General features: G+C 44.7%; 2 protein-coding genes across 2 annotated transcripts in view; one reads left to right on the top strand and one right to left on the bottom strand.

Moving 5' to 3' along the window:
• nrg2a (neuregulin 2a) overlaps window positions 1-13370 on the bottom strand; it is a gene marked incomplete at its 5' end in the record, with an annotated part of 54754 nt that extends 41384 nt beyond the window's left edge. Inside the window, one exon of the mRNA XM_083909825.1 lies at window positions 12859-13370. Within this exon, the coding sequence (XP_083765951.1) occupies window positions 12859-13370 (512 nt within the window). The remainder of the gene's footprint in view (window positions 1-12858) is intronic.
• A 4309-nt stretch (window positions 13371-17679) lies between these two features.
• On the top strand, window positions 17680-20881 carry puraa (purine-rich element binding protein Aa). The gene has a single exon (XM_083909830.1). It carries the CDS (start codon window positions 17732-17734, stop codon window positions 18596-18598), a length of 867 nt encoding a protein of 288 aa, XP_083765956.1. The 5' UTR covers window positions 17680-17731; the 3' UTR covers window positions 18599-20881.
• Window positions 20882-20998: the final 117 nt, after the last annotated feature.

The following is a 20998-nucleotide window of genomic DNA, read 5'->3' as shown; positions in this document are numbered from 1 at the left end:
CCAAACGTCGGCTTTTTCCGGGAAAACAGGCCCAGTGCGCATGTGTGAGGACGGGGCCTTCATCGCCGCTCAACGTCTGCACCAACGAGAAGAAGACAAATCCACGGCCGAGATCGTGTGTGTGTGTGTGTGTGTGTGTGTGTGTGTGTGTGTGTGTGTGTGTGTGTGAGGACAAACATCACAGACACGAGTCTGCAGGGAAACACTGCAGCAACATCTCACACAGACATCAGCTCTGAGCACGCTACAAACTCAAGGCCATGGACAACATCAGCACCTGTCACCGCTAACATCACAGCTAACATCACCGACAACATCAGCACCTAGCACCGCTAACATCACACAGCTAACATCACCACTAACATCACAGCTAACATCACAGCTAACATCACCGCTAACATCATAGCTAACATCACAGCTAACATCACCGACAACATCAGCACCTGTCACCGCTAACATCACCGCTAACATCACAGCTAACATCACAGCTAACATCACCGACAACATCAGCACCTGTCACCACTAACATCACCACTAACATCAAAGCTAACATCACCGCTAACATCACAGCTAACATCACCGCTAACATCACAGCTAACATCACCGCTAACATCACAGCTAACATCACCGCTAACATCACAGCTAACATCACCGCTAACATCCCCGCTAACATCACAGCTAACATCACCGCTAACATCACCGCTAACATCAAAACTAACATCACCCACCCACACAAACACAAACACAAATGAGCTCATGCAGAGTCGACTGTCAGTGTTTGTCTTGTTTTCCTTGTGTGTTGTGTTGTGTTGTGTTGTGTTGTGTTGTGTTGTGTTGTGTTGTGTTGTGTTGTGTTGTGTTGTGTTGTGTTGTGTTGTGTTGTGTTGTGTTGTGTTGTGTTGTAACGCTGGCTTTGCCTGCAGTGGTTTCCTGGCCCGTGGCCACGCGCAGCACGATAACTGGCTGCTTGTGTGAGTCTAATGTCATGGAGAAAACAAGGGAATGAAGGGAAACATGCCTCGACAGTGCAGGGAAGAAGTACACACATCCTCAAAGATGTGATGGAGAAAGAGGAAACGGGGTCTTATATATATATATATATATATATATGTGTGTGTGTGTTCTCTGCTGCAGTGAGCTGATGGTGAGTGTGAGTGTGAGCTGCTCTGTGGGCCAGCTGGGACACATCTCCGTTCACCCACACACATACTGACGCTCGCTGCACGCTGCACACTATCTTTCAACAACAAGCCCAGCGCGGAGCAGACGGAAAGAGGTCCTGTTTGTGCAGGGAGATAAACCCACTCCTGCAGCCAGCGCTGTCCTGCACAGATTACAGCTAAACACACACACACACACACACATCAGGGCTAATCATCACCTGCTCTAATTTCTAAATATGAATGAAATCTCAGCGGTGAATTCTCTGCGGAAGTCGATGACGTGACCAGGTTTTCCAGGTTTTTCCAGGTTTTCCAGGTGTCTGTGGGCGTCGAGCGACACGATACCAAACTGAAACTTGTTCTAAACAAACACAAACACAAGGTAAACACCGAGACGTGAGTGTGACGACTTGTTTACAACCGATTGTTGTGTGAGTCAGCGGCGACATCATCCTCCTCCTCCTCCTCCTCCATGTTTTGTGTAAATGTGCTGAAACAAACCCCGGGAGACCCCGTTCACCGCTGAAGGGAACCATGATCTTGTCTTGGTCCACTTCCAAACACGACGAACAAGCCATTCCATTCTGTTTAAAGTCTTTTCATGTTAAGACACACATCAATCCACACCTACAACATACCTGAGGAAACAAACCTTCTCTCAGGATATGTGCAGTGTGTACGGGGTGAACATGGCCGGACACGTCCCTTAAACACACCGGGAGGCGCCCAGCGGGAGTGCCGGCAGCCCCCTCTTTTCAACACTTCGGCACGCCGCACACAAACACAGTTGCCCTTCCCATGGTGCTTTTGTTCCCAAACGCTTTAGCTGAGGTTCCCGACACGGACACGCGGACACGTATGTGGAACTCTTCATGTGTGATTCTTTATTCCAGCGCAGAGATCGCTCTCGACTCATCGCACAAACAGTCACCGTACGACTGACGCACAGAAATGTGCGCACGCTTGCCGATGCAGAGTTACAGCAAACAAACTTTACACAAATTCACACAATTAGCCACAGAATAAAACACACCCAGTCTTTGGCAGCTACACACAAGTGATCTGAAACTCGCACAATGTGAACTGAACGAGGAACTTTGCGACCGGATTATAAGGCGCATGGAATAGAAGATATTGCAGTCAAACGTTCGCCTGGGGGTTGCGTTATGCATCCACTAGATGGAGCCGTGCTAAAGGGAATGTCAACAAAACAGATAAAGGCTGAATTCCAATTCCTTGCTTAACCATCAATCTCAAAAATGCTCTCCCTCTAGTCCAAGTGCTGTCCCGATTCTCAGAAAAAAATTAAGTTGAGGCCAAGTTTAAGGGCTGTATCGCCCTCAATATTGAGATTTTCCGACACCACCCTTGGGAGCGAGGACTACCCAGAATGCATTGCAGTGTTTTCACATAAGAAAGATGGCGTCGAAAGCAGCGAAACGAGTAAATCATCTTATAACTAACTGACAACCTAATAACTTGACTGACAAAAAATCCTGACAATGTAAATGTGTTCTTCTTCTACTTCTTTTTTGGAGTTGACAGACTGGACGCAGCTTTGGCATTATTCTGCCCCCTAGAGTCTGAAGACGTATCTGCATTTAAGGAGTGTCCCATTTCTAAGTGACAAAATAACCCTCAACACTTGGTTTTGAGGCCAGTTAAGATTAAGGGTTAAGATTTGGAATTGGAATTGGCCCAAAGTCAAACTTTACCCATTGATCCATATATAAGGCGCTCCGGATTATAAGGCTTTTAAGTGCGCCTTATAGTGCGGAAAATACGATATATATGTTTCTGAAATGATGGCGTGGCTCTGTGCTATAAATAAACCCAGGTTGACACTGAGGACTTTAAGCTGTTCATGCAGAGCTTTGATCGACCTTGTTGTCGTCTACAAACCTGCTTATGGAACATTATGGAACACGTGTCGTGTGAAGAGTCGTCGCCCACAGCTACCAACATTCACACAGAGAGAAGAAGAAATGCGCGGCCGCCAGCCTCGCCCCGCCTCCTGAGAGGGAGCAGGTCGGCCACTGCAAACACAACATGCCAAAACAGTGTTGATTTCTCTGATCCTTTCACTCCTGACAAGCCCGGTGTTACAGGCAATTACAGTCTTCATCAGATATATGAGTCCTGCCCCGTGTCAACAAACCAGAAGCGGATAAAACAAGGACTCCACATGCCACACTAACCACTTTAATATTGCATGGAGTCACGCATCTGTGTGCTGATCACACTCTAAAGGGTTAATAATGAGGGTCTGTCCATACATGCTAACAAAGACTGATGTATATGAAACAAGGCGTTTAATAAATCTAATATCTTAACATGTATAGTGCACTTCCACGGTAACAGTGAAGAAATCTAACATCAACAGTACGACCAGGTCATCACTGAGAAAGACTGCAGCTGCGTGTTTTCTGCTTGTGACGTTAAAGAGTTCATATTGTTGACAACCTTTCATGCTGTGCACAGGAAAAAAAAACCTTTCAATATTTAATGACATGCACTGAGTGTTGCAGCCAAAGATAGCTGCACATGACTGAATGATTCAAGAGAAAGTGGCTTTCACTGCAAACACCCGGAAAATAACAGCTACAGCTCACTATGACCTCCACAGGTGTGACCTCCACAGGTATGACCTCTGACCTCCACAGGTATGACCTCCACAGGTGTGACCTCTGACCTCCACAGGTATGACCTCTGACCTCCACATGTATGACCTCCACAGGTGTGACCTCTGACCTCCACAGGTATGACCTCCGCAGGTATGACCTCCGCAGGTCTGACCTCCACAGGTATGACCTCCGCAGGTATGACCTCCGCAGGTCTGACCTCCGCAGGTATGACCTCCGCAGGTATGACCTCCGCAGGTCTGACCTCCACAGGTATGATCTCCACAGGTATGACCTCCGCAGGTATGACCTCCACACCTCCTCAGGTATGACCTCCACAGGTATGACTTCCACACCTCCTCAGGTATGTCCTCCGCAGGTATGCCCTCCTCAGGTATGACCTCCACACCTCCTCAGGTATGACCTCCACAGGTATGACCTCCACAGGTATGACCTCCGCAGGTCTGACCTCCTTAATGAACGCATGCTTTAATATTGTCTTATTTAACAATCACTGATTCTCTGGATTTTGATACGGTCCAGATTTGAATCTGCTGAGAGAAATGACCGCGGTCACACACTGCACACACACACTGCACATGACAAAAAGACGACACAACTGTTGTGCAGTAACTGTACAGTGTGTGTGTGTGCAGTGACAGTGTCAGTGTGGTTGTTGATCCCTTTCTTACTTGTCAGTGTCCTGTTTCCTGATCCTGATCCTTGTGCTTGTCCTGCCTCCTGATCCTGATCCCAGTGTTGGTGCTGCTTCCTGATCCTGATCCTGATCATATACTGCCTCATTGTGGTGAAGACAACATTCTTCAGTGGCTGAAAAACCCACACAGTCACAGACTAAAATAAAGGCTGCTCTGTTTTTAGACTGCAGGGATGTTTTTAGGACATTTAAAGACGTCATGTCTTCATATTATTAACTGTTTATTAGTCTAAAGACAGAGAAAACAGCTGCTTCAAAGCACAAACCTTTACTTATCTAACATTCACTCAGTTATAATATTGATTATTATTTCATTATTAAATCCACCTGCTGTTTTACTTCTGTTTACATCATGTATTATTAGTTTGAGTGTTGTTTTTGTAATTGTGTGACTGTTGTGTGTCATTGTGTTTGTTTGTTTAAATGAAGTTGTTGTGTTTATATTTTAATATTTATATTTAAAGGTTTATATCTGAGTACTGAGCTCAATCATTCGTCTGAGGCATGAACATGAACTTTGAAATATTGTTATGATTATTTTGTCAAAAGTAAAATTCTGTTCAGACGTTTTGTTAATCCAAAAGCAGCTTTCATCCCACTCAGATTAATGCAGATTAGCGGTCGTGGCTAATCTGCATTCACACACCAGCGCAGATCTGTTCGTGTGTGTGTTTGATTGTGATGATTCATTTATCTCTGAACACATGATCATGAACCTGTGTTTCACCACAGATTGATACTGATTCAGATTACACTCACACCTCCACAGTGACCCCGTTATTCTCCATAAACCCAGATATAATCCAGAGTGAGGATTTGAATCATTGAAAGCTTTAGTTTGTGAGCGCTGTGAGGTCAAAGGTCAAACAGAGAGAATCTGACACAGCAGCCACTTCAGAGTTTGCTTTCATGTTCAGAGAAACATTCATATATCTATAATATATATGAATAATAATCTAATCTAATCCAAGGGTCATTTAATCTGAGTTTATTGTGCACACACACTTGTTCTGAAGATGAACCAAACAGAATAATCTGAGACTAATCATCACTAAATAAAACTGTGTGTGTGTGTGTGTCATCACAGACAGATTAACTAAGTGAAGATCCTCTTAACAATACACACCATGTCAGTGTTTGTTTTTTTAAGAACACCATCAGACACACACACCATCTGTGCTTATGACAAACAGTCTACAATGATGAAACTAACAAATCAGCTGACGCTGGAGAAGGGAGTGGCCTAGAAAACCCTCTCCCTTACAAACATCTGTGTGGACCAAAGGCTCCAAACACAACACTCACAACACAACAACTACAACACAACACTCACAACACAACACTCAGCTCTGTCACTGCACCAGAGCCTCAGCATCAACACTGTGTCCTCAGAAAGACTAAAACATAAGAGCTGTCACTGTTATTTTATTATCAGATACATGAAGCAACTGTGGACCAACACATTGTCTATGTGGGTCTATGTTGGTCTATGTACTCTAGGTCTATGTAGGTCTATGTACTGTCAGTCTATGTTGGTCTATGTACTCTAGGTCTATGTAGGTCTATGTGCTGTAGGTCTATGTACTGTCAGTCTATGTAGGTCTATGTGCTGTAGGTCTATGTAGGTCTATGTACTGTATGTCTATGTTGGTCCATGCAGGTTGATATGTTGGTCTATGTAGGTCTATGCAGGTCTATGTAGGTCTATGTTGGTATATGCAGGTCTATGTAGGTCCATGCAGGTCTATGGAGGTCTATGTAGGTCGATATGTTGGTCTATGTAGGTCTATGTTGGTATATGCAGGTCTATGTAGGTCTATAATGGTATATGTACTGTAGGTCTATGTAGGTTGATGTACTGTATATCTATGCAGGTCTATGTAGGTCGTTATTTTGGTCTATGTATGTCTATGCAGGTCTATGTAGGCCTATGTATTGTATGTCTATGCAGGTCTATGTAGGTCTATGTAGGTCTATGTACTGTAGGTCTATGTAAGTTGATGTACTGTATGTCTATGCAGGTCTATGTAGGTCGATATGTTGGTCTATCTAGGTCTATGTTGGGCTATGTAAGTTGATGTACTGTAGGTCTATATACTGTAGGTATATGTGGGTCTATGTACTGTAGGTATATGTAGGTCTATGTACTGTAGGTCTATGTAGGTCTATGTGGGTCTATGTACTGTAGGTCTATGTGGGTCTATGTAGGTCTATGTACTGTAGGTCTATGTGGGTCTATGTAGGTGTATGTACTGTAGGTCTATGTTGGTCTATGTACTGTAGGTCTATGTAAACAGCCCCTGGAAACAGGCAGGGTAACCCCAGAAACAACAGCCATGTTTCCAGGTCCAGACAGATGAAAACACTTCAATCATCCTTATCTCAACACACACACACATCCTGTACATGACAATAATCTCTGTGGTGAACACAATAAATAGACACCTTTGTCACAATCAGGTAACTGTGTGCTGGATCAGCCTGGAGGCTTCTGTTAGGAAATAATGACAAACCTGTGGAAACACGTTGATTCATATTTCTGACACACACACACACACACACACACACACACACACACAAACACACACAGTGGAGGCTCTTCAGAAGCTGTCATTCATCTACTGTGTCCCGCTCTTCTGGGGAATTCATGGAAAGATGAAGAGCTCCAGGCAGAACTCAGCGTCTACCACCTCAGTGCAGCAGCACACACACACACTCACACACACACACACACACACGGCTCACAGTGACACATCATTGTTTCATTAACTTCATTCAAAGACTATGAAGGCAGAGCCCACAGAACTTCTACATGTGTTTCACTGATTCTTCTTCAGCATCAACAAAAGTCATCTTCATGTTATTATAATAATAACACTGTGACACTAACACTGACACTGTGACACTGTGACACTGTAACACTGTGACACTGTAACACTGTGACACTGTAACACTGTGACACTGTGACACTGTAACACTGTGACACTGTAACACTGTAACACTGACACTGTTACACTGTGACACTGTAACACTGTAACACTGACACTGTTACACTGTGACACTGTAACACTGTAACACTGTAACACTGACACTGTAACACTGTGACTGTAACACGGTGACACTGTGACGCTGACACTGTAACACTGTGACATTGTAACACTGTGACACCGTAACACTGTGACACTGTAACACTGACACTGTAACACTGTGACACTGTAACACTGACACTGTAACACTGTGACACTGTAACACTGTGACACTGTAACACTGACAGTGTAACACTGTGACACTGTAACACTGACACTGTGACACTGTAACACTGTAACACTGACACTGTAACACTGTGACACTGTGACACTGTGACACTGTAACACTGTAACACTGTAACACTGTAACACTGACACTGTAACACTGTGATACGGTGACACTAACACTGTGACACTGAGACTGTTACACTGTGACACTGTGACACTGTGACACTGTGACACTGTAACACTGTAACACTGTGACACGTGTTTTTCCTGAACATCTCTGTTGTATTCACTGTTTGTCTGATGATGGAGTTCAGACTGTGATCACATGAAGAGCTGTACAGGACGTACACTCACCGGTCCCCCGTGTACGTCTGCACACAAGGGAACTGGATCAGGGTTTAGGATGTGTGCTGTGTGGGGGTCCACAACTGAGACTACACCTGAGTCTACATCTGAGTCTAAACCTGAGTCTACACCTGAGACTACACCTGAGTCTACACCTGAGTCTACACCTGAGTCTACACCTGAGACTACACCTGAGTCTACACCTGAGTCTGAGTCTACACCTGAGACTACACCTGAGTCTACAACTGAGACTACGCCTGGGACTACACCTGAGTCTACACCTGAGACAACATCAGTCTACACCTGAGTCTATACCTGAGACTACACCTGAGTTTACACCTGAGTCTACACCTGAGACTACACCTGAGTCTACACCTGAGACAACATCAGTCTACACCTGAGACTACACCTGAGACTACACCTGAGACAACATCAGTCTACACCTGAGATAACATCAGTCTACACCTGAGACTACACCTGAGACTACACCTGAGTCTACACCTGAGTCTAAACCTGAGTCTACACCTGAGTCTACACCTGAGTCTACACCTGAGACAACATCAGTCTACACCTGAGACTACACCTGAGACTACACCTGAGTCTACACCTGAGTCTACACCTGAGTCTGAGTCTACACATGAGTCTGAGACTACACCTGAGTCTACACCTGAGTCTACACCTGAGACTACACCTGAGTTTACACCTAAGTCTACACCTGATTCTACACCTGAGTCTACACTTGAGTCTACACCTGTGTCTACACCTGAGTCTACACCTGAGTCTACATCAGTCTACACCTGAGTCTATACCTGATACTACACCTGAGTTTACACCTGAGTCTACACCTGAGACTACAGCTGAGTCTACACCTGAGACTACACCTGAGACAACATCAGTCTACACCTGAGTCTACACCTGAGCCTGAGTCTTCACCTGAGACAACATCAGTCTACACCTGAGCCTGAGTCTACACCTGAGACAACATCAGTCTACACACCTGAGCCTACACCTGAGTCTACACCTGAGCCTACACCTGAGTCTACACCTGAGTCTACACCTGAGACTACACCTGAGTCTACACCTGAGTCTATACCTGAGTCTGAGTCTACACCTGTGTCTACACCTGAGTCTACACCTGAGACTACACCTGAGTCTACACCTGAGTCTACACCTGAGACTACACCTGAGTCTACACCTGAGTCTGAGTCTACACCTGAGACTACACCTGAGACTACACCTGAGACTACACCTGAGTCTACACCTGAGTCTATACCTGAGTCTGAGTTTACACCTGAGTCTACACCTGAGACTACACCTGAGTCTACACCTGAGACTACACCTGAGACTACACCTGAGACTACACCTGAGTCTACACCTGAGACTACACCTGAGTCTACACCTGAGTCTACACCTGAGTCTGAGTCTACACCTGAGACTACACCTGAGACTACACCTGAGACTACACCTGAGTCTACACCTGAGTCTACACCTGAGTCTGAGTCTACACCTGAGTCTACACCTGAGTCTGAGTCTACACCTGAGTCTGAGTCTACACCTGAGTCTATACGTGAGTCTACACCTGAGTCTATACGTGAGTCTACATCTGAGTCTACACCTGAGACAACATCAGTCTACACCTGAGTCTACACCTGAGACAACATCAGTCTACACCTGAGTCTACACCTGAGACTACACCTGAGTCTATACGTGAGTCTACACCTGAGTCTACACCTGAGACAACATCAGTCTACACCTGAGTCTACACCTGAGACTACACCTGAGTCTATACGTGAGTCTACACCTGAGTCTACACCTGAGACAACATCAGTCTACACCTGAGTCTACACCTGAGACTACACCTGAGACTACATCTGTCTACACCTGAGTCTATACCTGAGTCTACACCTGAGTCTGAGTCTGAGTCTACACCTGAGTCTATACGTGAGTCTACACCTGAGTCTAGACCTGAGTTTACACCTGAGTCTACACCTGAGACTACACCTGAGTCTACAAATAGTCTACACCTGAGTCTACACCTGAGTCTACACCTGAGTTTACACCTGACTCTACACCTGAGACTACACCTGAGTCTACACATAGTCTACACCTGAGTCTACACCTGAGACTACACCTGAGTCTACACCTGAGACTACACCTGAGCCTACACCTGAGCCTACACCTGAGTCTACACCTGAGTCTATACCTGAGTCTACACCTGAGTCTACACCTGAGTCTACACATAGTCTACACCTGAGTCTACACCTGAGACTACACCTGAGTCTACACCTGAGACTACACCTGAGCCTACACCTGAGTCTACACCTGAGTCTACACCTGAGTCTATACCTGAGTCTACACCTGAGTCTACACCTGAGTCTACACCTGAGACAACATCAGTCTACACCTGAGTCTGAGTCTACACCTGAGTCCAGGAGACATTAATACAGAGTAAGAACATTGTTAGTTGGAGTTAATATGAGTGAAATAATCAGCACAACTCTAAGTCATTACTTAATGAAGGCTGGAGCTCAGGGGGAAGAGGACGTCGAGGGACGACTTGTTTATCAGCTGTATGTGAAAAAACTAGGGCTGTCAAAAGATTAAAATTTTTAATCAGATTAATCACAGGGTAGCTGTGGATTAATCACGATTAATCATGATCAATTGATCAAGTATGTGAAAATATAAATGTAAAGAACAATAAAATACTGTAAATGACTTAGTAAAAAACAAACATTACATTGTAAAGAACCCACATTATAAGACAATCTAAATAAATATAACAAATAAAATGCTGTAAATAACTTTAAAAAAAATATATACATTGCACTGTAAATAACTCACATTATAAACAAAATATAAAGTATAGAAGTTAAATAGTTTTCTTACTAAACCCACAGCAGGAAATTCCTCATCAGCACCTTTGAAGCACTGCTTCTACTAGTTAGCGTTAGCGTTAGCGTCAGCTAGCATTCTGACGCTAATGTTAGCTGCTGTCTGTGTCCCCGTTAGTTAGACAGTGACTGTTAATGTTATGATTATATCATTATCTGCGCCAGCAGCGCCACTTACAACTGTGTGTCTTTCTTTCTTTTTTCTTCATCCTCTTTTTTTCTTCCTCTTCTAACTTCCTGATTGATAACTCCTCTTCATTTTCCTTCAGCTTCACACAGGTTAGCGTGAGGAGACGTGGGGCCCCTTTAGGGAGGTTGTCCTACTGAGATATCATTGCAAATCAACCATTGTTGTTTAAGGGGGACGGGGATGCGGCTGCTCACTGATGCATTTAGGCTCCGAATGTCAGGAGCCCCCCTATCGGCTCAGGGCCCCAAGCAGTTGCCCACCGCCTTGCCTGTTCATAAATTGCACGTCTACTCGTAGCGCGATGAAAGTGAGAGTGAGAAAGTGTGTTAATGCGTTAAAAAAATTAACGCGTTAATTTTGACAGCCCTAGAAAAAACCCTCACATATTTAAGAGGAGGAGGTAAAAAGAGTAAGAATCTATTCAACAACAAAGACCAACCAGAGCAACATTAGCTGTGGAGCAGATACAGAGAGAGAAGACTGACTTACACTGACACACACTGACATACACTGACACACACTGACACACACTGACACAGATAGATAGATAGATAGATAGATAGATAGATAGATAGATAGATAGATAGATAGATAGATAGATAGATAGATAGATAGATAGATAGATAGATAGATAGATAGATAGCAATTTGTTTAGCTAGCTTTTAGCTGACTTTAAGCTAGTTGATAGATAGATAGATAGATAGATAGATAGATAGATAGATAGATAGATAGATAGATAGATAGATAGATAGATAGATAGATAGCAATTTGTTTAGCTAGCTTTTATCTGACTTTAAGCTAGTTGATAGATAGATAGATAGATAGATAGACAGACAGACGGACGGACGGACAGACAGACAGACAGACAGACAGACAGACAGACAGACAGACAGACAGACAGACGGATAGATAGATAGATAGATAGATAGATAGATAGATAGATAGATAGATAGATAGATAGATAGATAGATAGATAGATAGATAGATAGATAGATAGATAGCACTTTGTTTAGCTGACTTTAAGCTAGTTGATAGATAGATAGATAGATAGATAGATAGATAGATAGATAGATAGATAGATAGATAGATAGATAGATAGATAGATAGATAGATAGATAGATAGATAGATAGATAGATAGATAGATAGATAGATAGATACTGGACAACATCAGTGCAACAATATGCTGCATCGTCCTTAATCAATAGATTCCATAGACTAAACAATGTGATCACACGTCGCGTGTGTGTGTGTGTGTGTGTGTGTGTGTGTGTGTGTGTGTGTGTGTGTGTGTGTGTGTGTGTGTGTGTGTAAAACTGGGCGTGAACCTAAATACAGACACGGAAGCATATGCAGCTTCCTGTGGGCACGTGACGCCGCAGACACAGGCCGCTGTCCCTGGTCCTGAAACCACAACACGGAGCTCGTCCCCAGAGCTCAGCGACTCTGAGACACAATCATGCGGCTTCGCATGGTGCAGCTGGTTCGATACACACACACACACACTGCAATTCCTCACCAGCAACAGTGCGAGGCGCATGTCTGAGAGTTTGATTGATCATGTGGGCTACGGAAGCCTGCGAGAGGTGTCGAAAATGCTGCATCGACGCCCCTCAGGCATCTGTGAGCCTGTACCTGAGTGACAGTGATCATAACAGTGAGAATAACAGAGCACCTGTTACCACAGCAGCTAAGTGTAGCTGCTAACACCAACACAGCCTTCATCCTTCCGGGTTCCACTTCACCGGTGAACCCCCTCACAGACGCTGACTTACCGCAGTCCTCACACAGGATCCTGCCAACATCCTTTTTAAGGTTCTTTCCGGTCGTGTCCAGGGGCGCAAACGAAGCCTTGAAAACCAAGGGCTCGTCAGTGGGGTCCATGAAAAAAATGTACTTGTGGTTCTTCTTGACTTTGGTGCACGGAGCCTCGGATCCGAATCCCCCCACAGTGACGAGCTGCTCTGGCTCCAGACCGCCGCTGTTCAGGGGCCAAACATCCAGCACTCTGACACTCACACGGTACGGTTCCGCGGACACGTTCACGGCAGGCGTGGACTGCACCTTACCCTCGATCACCACGGACGCTTTGTAAGCCTGGTCCTGCAGGGAGTTCAAACTCGGGGAGTAGCAGGCGAATGAGACCCCGATGACCAGCATGGATAAATGCACTGAATCAAGCCTCATGCCGCCTGCTTTGGCTCGGTGGTCGCTGGTCGCGTTGCGGCACAGCTCTCTCGGCTGCGGGGCGATGGCGACGGAGCTGGGTTGAATGAAGAGACGGCAGCGAGAGGGCTCCAGAGGCACGGCAGCGCGACAGACCTTGCATAAGTGTCCATGCCATTGGGATCCGCTGCGTTTTCCTATGGTTTGCAGTGGGTAAAGAGCAGCAGAGCGCGGGGTGAGCGGCTGCGTTCACCGCCACTCACTGATGATGGTGATCCTCATCATCGTCGTCATAATAATAAGGCATGGTTGATTCTCCTCCCGAAAGCTCCCTACGCTGCCATCGCAACACGACGCCCGCTCTTATCTTTGCCCAAAAAGCGCTGTGATGCTCCCGTGGCTCGTCTGCGGCGGACGGAGAAGACGCAAAATGCTGCAGTGGAGCTCAACTGCGCTCGTCCTCGCGCACAGCGCAACGAAAAAGACGCGTTTCATTCCCCCCCACCCCACCCCCCCAAAAAAAGACAAATAAAAAATAAAAAGTCTGTGTTTTTCCTGATCGGCGGCAATAACAACGCAGATCCGCCGCCTTCCTTAGTCCACCGCGGCTCTCTCTCTCTCTCCCTCTCTCTCTCTCTCTCTCTCTCTCTCTCTCCCCCCCCCCACCCCCCCCCACACACACACACAGAGCCACAGACAGAGGAAATTAAGCCGAATGCCAAAGAGCTCCGTCAACAAAAACGCAGCATCGCAGCGCTGATGATGATGATGATGAAGAAGATGAGAGTGAAGGCTCTTCCTCTTCAGACTCTTTTTGAGTGACTTTTGTGTCTCGTGCTGTTTCTCCAGGTCACACTGAATCACTTTAGAAAGAGTCTATGATGATGATGATGATGATGATGATGATGGTGTGATAGCAGAAGACTTGTTGCACTGGCAGCATTTCTAGAGAGCGCCACCTGCTGACCACCACTGGATGTATGCTTTCAGAAGAAGACACAAACATGAAAATGTTGCTGTTAACTGCGTGTGTGTGTGTGTGTGTGTGTGTGTGTGTGTGTGTGTGTGTGTGTGTGTGTGTGTGTGTGTGTGCGTGTGTGTGTGTGTGCGTGTCCCGCACAGCTGACACGGACGCGGCTGCTCTCCTTGGTGCTGAAACGACCGATTGGACGTCGTGTGACAGCTGGTTTGTGTGACGTCACACGTGTCGGTGCACGTCATTGGTCAAAGTCTGGTTGTCCTCGCGCATCAGTCACATCATGTCCAGACTCCTCTCGGTGTCGCCCTGGTTCGTCTCAGTGCAGACTGAAGGCCTGCACTTCCTCGCTGGCGCCGACGGGAGGCGCTGGTGCGCAGGCCGAGTGCGTGTTGACATCACAGGTGGAACGTGCGTGCGTGTCGCTTGTCCGTGCCACGACTCCCGTCCGTCTGTTGTGGAGCAGACAGACGCAGAGAAACAGGAAACAAAGAGGCGCAGAGGACGTGCGCGTGTTTCCTCTGCTCTTCCGCTGCCGCTCACCGTCGACGCCGAGGCTCAGTCTGCGCTCACTGACGACTCTGAGGTAGGTGACGGACTCTCGTCTCGTCGTTTCACTGTCAGCCCTGACTCTGGCCCCGTTTACGCGTCCTAAACACGCGCAGACGCGTGTGCGCAGTTCGCAGAAGCTGATGTGAAACAACTGGATAATAAGTGGCGCTGCGCTCGGAGCACAGTCACTGCACAGTCACTGCATTACCGCAAAACTTTGTGAATCCATCACAGCTGCGGCCTTTTTTTTTTTTTTTACTAAAGATCTTTATATGAAGCTCAAAAACACGTGGACACGTGCAGGAATGAGAGGCCTGCTCCATATTCACCATCTCTGAAGAGTCTGCGGGAGATAAGACACGTGACGTCCTGACACATCCTTTATTCTACTGTACTGCTAATAGGATATTAAACTAAATATTATATTCAGGTCAGAGTCACTGTGGTGCGCGTGAGAAACGGCGTTCAAAATACGCGTAAAAGTCAGCGTGAGTTTAGTTTTAGTGCAGAGAAAGTTCACTGAGATAAAGACGAACGTACATTTCACCATCACGTGATCATCACAATAACTCCTCCACGTGTTTACGTCAATGTGGTTCATGTAAAAACTGTGTATTAGTGAACCACGACTGAAGCGCGAGGCCTCGCGACCTCTGAGGGACCAGGATCAGGCCTCACCTGCTCATCTCAACTCAGTCAGTCATTATAATAATAATAATAATAATAATAATTAAATTAAAATTAAAATCTGCACGTGCAGCAGTGCTGAGAAAATAATAAATCAATAATAAATCATCATCAGGTCTGAGGCCTCTGCACGTGAAGGAACCTGCAGCTCGCGCTCTCTCATCTTTTCTTACGTCGTTTTTCAATATTTTAATCTCACTTTTTTTCTTTTTACATTTTTATTGCACCACTTATTTATTTGGATTTATTTTGTTTTTTTATGTTCACTAAAATGTGTCTTTTGTATTTATTTTAATTTTATTTCTGATTCGATGACAGTCGCATGCACGGAATGGAAACATGAACGTCATTTAGAGATCAACGTCATTACTTTATTTATGATTTTTATTTCAATTCACTGAGAAAACAATATATAGGCCTATAAAAAACACGCATGTCGTGTTTGTTTTTTATTCTCACGCACATTAAAATAATAATCTTTATTCTGTGACGTCTATAAATACATGTAGATTTAATTTTTTTTAATTGAATCTCGTTTACTATTAACAATGTTGTCCATGTCCATTATTATTTAGAAACATATATTGGTCTAATTTGCATGTTAACCAAAAAACAGCTTAAAACAACATTTAATCACATATATTTATTAGTGTTATTTTATTTTATTCAATACATTAGTGTTATTTTATGTGTACCGTGGCCTCCTTTGTCCATGCTGTTGTCTATAAAGTAAATAAATAAAATCTTTTTTCATGACTCAGAAAAGTCTGAAATCTTGAATTTCAGGACAAAAAAAGTCATTTTAAAGTCAGTATTTTATAGCATATGATAAAGCAGGAAAAAAGTGAGAATTTAGATTTAAAAACGTTCACACATCATGTGAAAAAAATAATAATACACAGCAATAAGAACATGATCTGCCTACACGTGCAGGCCATTACACCAATAATAATAAGTTCATATTATAACATTAATTATATTTACTGATTATTATTCATTTTTAATGATTTAAATGATTTAAATTAACTCTCGCATTTTATTTTGTTTTAATTTGTTTGTGAAATGACGTCAAAGTCAAATCTCAGCAGAAGGAAAGTTGTTTTTAAAGCTGTTCTAACGTCCAGGTGAGTCTGTTTAAAACATAAAGACACGATTTAAATAGATTTAAATAATATAGGATCCATGTCGTCGTGAATTTAAATCCATTTTTAATAAATACATTAAAGTGACATAGGAGCACGTGACATTTCAGTGAATAATCACATTCATCAGAATCTGTTTCGAATCTTGTGCTAAATCAATTATTTTTGGTTAAGTTTGGGCTTTGACCTACATTATAATAATATTATATATTATATATAGTTTAGCATTTTTTAACGAATATTCCAATATTATTAATGTGATAAAAATGATTGTCTTCTATTTTAGAGATTTTTCTTCTCTTCCTCCATTTCTGCTTTATTTTATTTCGATTTTTTATTTTTTATTTTTTTTTAAATGAATGTATTTGTTCATTATATTTTGTGAGGTTGTTGAATATCTGTGTACTCTTAGGTGTGTTTTTTTTAAAATATATATTAAACATTTAACAATTAGGTTGTATTTGCATTAACAAGACATTTGAATACGACATTTCTGTTATTTATTATAATAATAAAGACTTTTATTTATAATAAGAATGGATGTGAAGGTTGGTTCAGTCCTCATCTTCTTCCATTTTGTCAAAAATAAGCAGCAGACTAACATCAGATTAACATCAGATTATCACCTGAAAGTGAACGTGTGTGTGATTGTGAGTTCATTAACTTTGAAATGATTTAAATTAAAAGAAAACCTGCAGATATTTTAAAAGCAGAAGGAAAACAGAAGTAAACACAATAACACATGATGTTAAAACCCGCTTTAAAGTGCGCGTGAGCAGCGTTTCCTCCCAACAACTGACGGTTTACCGTCTAATAACAATCATGTTGTGTGTAAACATGACACAGAGTGAAGGAAAACGTCATAAAAGAGTGTTTTTAATGTGTTTTTTAAAGGCTTCTCTGCGCTCACGCTCCCCTCGCTTTCCCCTGCGCCTCTCTGTGCAGATCTCGCGAGAGTTCCGCCGTTGGCTGGGGCTGCTCCGTGGCTTTGCAGCAGACAGAGGGAGAAGGCAGGAGGAGGCATCATGGCGGACAGAGACAGTGGCAGTGAGCAGGGAGGAGCAGCCACGGGCCCGGGCTTCGGATCCATGCACCCCGCCACCGGAGCGGCGGGCTCGGCTTCCGGCCTCCAGCACGAGACCCAGGAGCTGGCGTCGAAGCGGGTCGACATCCAGAACAAGCGCTTCTACCTGGACGTGAAGCAGAACGCCAAAGGCCGCTTCTTAAAGATCGCTGAAGTCGGGGCCGGCGGAAACAAGAGCCGCCTCACGCTCTCCATGTCCGTGGCGGTCGAGTTCCGCGACTACTTGGGGGACTTCATCGAACACTACGCCCAGCTGGGTCCGAGCAACCCGGGCTTGGTCCAGGACGAGCCCCGGAGAGCGCTGAAGAGCGAGTTCCTGGTGCGGGAGAATCGGAAATACTACATGGACCTGAAAGAGAACCAGAGGGGACGCTTCCTGAGGATCCGGCAGACCGTCAACCGGGGGCCCGGGCTGGGATCCACGCAGGGCCAGACCATCGCTCTGCCGGCCCAAGGACTTATCGAGTTCCGCGACGCTTTGGCCAAACTTATTGACGATTACGGCGTGGAGGACGACCCCGCGGAGCTGCCCGAGGGCTCGTCATTGACTGTGGACAACAAGCGCTTTTTCTTTGACGTCGGCTCCAATAAGTACGGCGTGTTCATGCGGGTGAGCGAGGTGAAGCCCACCTACCGCAACTCCATCACCGTGCCCTACAAAGTCTGGTCCAAGTTCGGCAACACGTTCAGTAAATACGCCGAGGAGATGAAGAAGATCCAGGAGAAGCAGCGCGAGAAGCGCGCGTGCGAGCTGCACCAGCAGCAGCAGCAGGAGGAGATGCACGCGGACGATGGAGAGGAGGATTGATGGAGAGAATAATGAAAATAACACGATGAACTCTACTGTACAAAGAAAGACTTTAACTGTAATGGTTTAACATCACCTGACACTTCTCATCCTGGATGTTGTTAATACAGTTATAACAGGCTGCTAAACAAAGTAATAACAGTATATTTGAACAGTGTTTCCTACTTGACAAACAATGTGTTGATTTCCCTTATTAACTGAACACTTTTGTACCAGTTAAAGCTATTGTTAAAGAATAATAATAATAATAATAATAATAATAATGGAATGAAAGACTTCAGCACAAATCAGAGCTTTTAATTTGGACGTCTTTGTTGACGTGTTGATCATCTTTGATCATTGACATGTGTTTACACACACACACACACACATAACAGTAGGCATGTTCATCAAATGAAACCAGTGCTCTACGTGTGTGTGTGTGCAATATGCATTGCATCAAAAGATGAATCTCACACACACACACACACACACACACACATATATATATAAATATATATTATACTGAAGTGATCAGTGGGTCTTGACATTGATGACATTTGCCAGAGGCATTCAAAGAAATATTAATATTGTAATTATCGTTTGAGTTGACATTGTTGCCATGCAGATGGATATATTGTAGACTACCTTTTTGTCTCGTCGTTGATGCAATGTGTTCATTTGGAGAAGGTACTAAATGTGTGTTGTTTGGTAGAAGAAGTGCAGTGACAACATGTAGCAAACGGCCTGGATTCTTGCACATTAACACCCCCACTCATCCTGTGTCTGCTTTTACGTTGTTTATGGTCTGGAGAGAGAGAGAGAGCGGAGGCAAACCTCAGGAGGTGAGCGTCGTTGGGTCAGAACATCTGCAGACGTTCTGTCCTCCTGAAAGTCCAAACCGGTGCCAAGGAGCGCTGTTGCTGCATGTTCATCTGCACTAAGGTAGATTTCGTTTGGTCTCCCAAAATATTGGCTCAAGGGCCCTCCTCTAAATGTACTAATCTGAAGTCTGAGCAGAGAGAGGAGGAACACCGAGCAGGAGCTCTGAGGAGCACTGAGAAGCTCTGAGGAGATCTGAGGAGCTCTGAAGAGCACTGAGAAGCTCCGAGAGCTCTGAGGAGATCTGAGAAGCTCTGAGGAGCACTGAGGAGATCTGAGGAGATCTGAGAAGCTCTGAGAAGCTCTGAGGAGCTCTGAGGAGATCTGAGAAGCTCTGAGAAGCACTGAGGAGATCTGAGGAGCTCCGAGAAGCTCTGAGGAGCATGCCTGGATGAGGCCACACAGTGTCAGTCATGTGTCCTCCGTCCTCTTGGCTCGACTTCAGATTTGTAAGCCCAAATATCTGCGTTGATGGGGGCGGGGACCAGAGTCTTCTTCTGGTCCAGGTGTAAATATTTGGGCTGCCACACGGAAAAAAACCGGACTGGTCCTCTGGTCCAGTTCACTCGCATCTCATAGATGTGTGATAGCACTTTTGTAAACTCCAATCAGATGGTGTCAGATTTACCTCAGCATCGACTCCAATGACTGCTCCCGTGTTGGGATGGACTGGAAAAACCAGCAGACGACACTGTCCTTGAGCGGTTTGTGGAGCGTCCTCTTCAGCATAGAAACCACCTGCAGTTGTGCCTTAAACTCTGCGCATGCTTACACGCTGGCCTGGTGCTGTGGATCGCACTTTGGTTTCCTCTTTCTTCTTCTTCTTCTTCCATTCTTTATCGTGTCTCGGCCCCTTGTGTGCTAGCGCACGACTGGTGGTGCTAACGGGGTTTGTTGTAAACTCTAGAGAAAGAGAATTCTTCACGTCTCTCTGCGACCTTCCTCCTCCCCTAACGTCATAACGTCGTATCCCCGACGTTCCGCAGCCATCCAGGTATCGGCCTACATGTAAACATGGAAGGACAGAATAGTTAGCGCTTTGCTAACCGAGCACAGAGGCACGCAGAGCAGGGGCTGATGGGAAATCTCCATTAACTGGGTTCGTGGGGAGTAGCAGGCGCGTCTTTAGTTTGACCTTTTCAGCATTATTCCACATTATTTGTCATTCTGGAATGTTTTCGCCCACAAAAACGATCTATTTTTTTTGTTTCTGTGCAACATTTCATCACTGTGTGCAATATCGTATGTGCCAATGGTGGCAATATATGTATATCAATTAAATATATGATTACTATTTGAAAGCATGTGGCTGAATTCCATGTTTCTTTGTCATGAAGGAGTTGTATATGCCTTTATTTGCACTCTGAACTCCATCCTGGAGGAACGCTGCTCCTCTCCCTGGGGTCAAAGGTCATTCCAGTAAATCCACTATAATCTCTCACTGCAGAAAAGTCCACGTTAGCTTGGAGCTAATGAAAGGTGCTTGTGTCCATGACGATGTGTGGTGACGTGTCCTCAGTGGTTGTTGTGTGTAGCACT

The sequence above is a fragment of the Microchirus variegatus genome (assembly GCF_963457635.1).
Source record: "Microchirus variegatus genome assembly, chromosome: 2".
Lineage (NCBI taxonomy): Eukaryota > Metazoa > Chordata > Actinopteri > Pleuronectiformes > Soleidae > Microchirus > Microchirus variegatus.
Note: the sequence above shows the minus strand (reverse complement) of the source record. Positions and strands in the feature narration are given on the sequence as shown.

Bases quoted from the DNA above. Each gene is read 5' to 3' on its own strand.
- puraa (XM_083909830.1), top strand. From the start codon at position 17,732: ATGGCGGACAGAGACAGTGGCAGTGAGCAGGGAGGAGCAGCCACGGGC.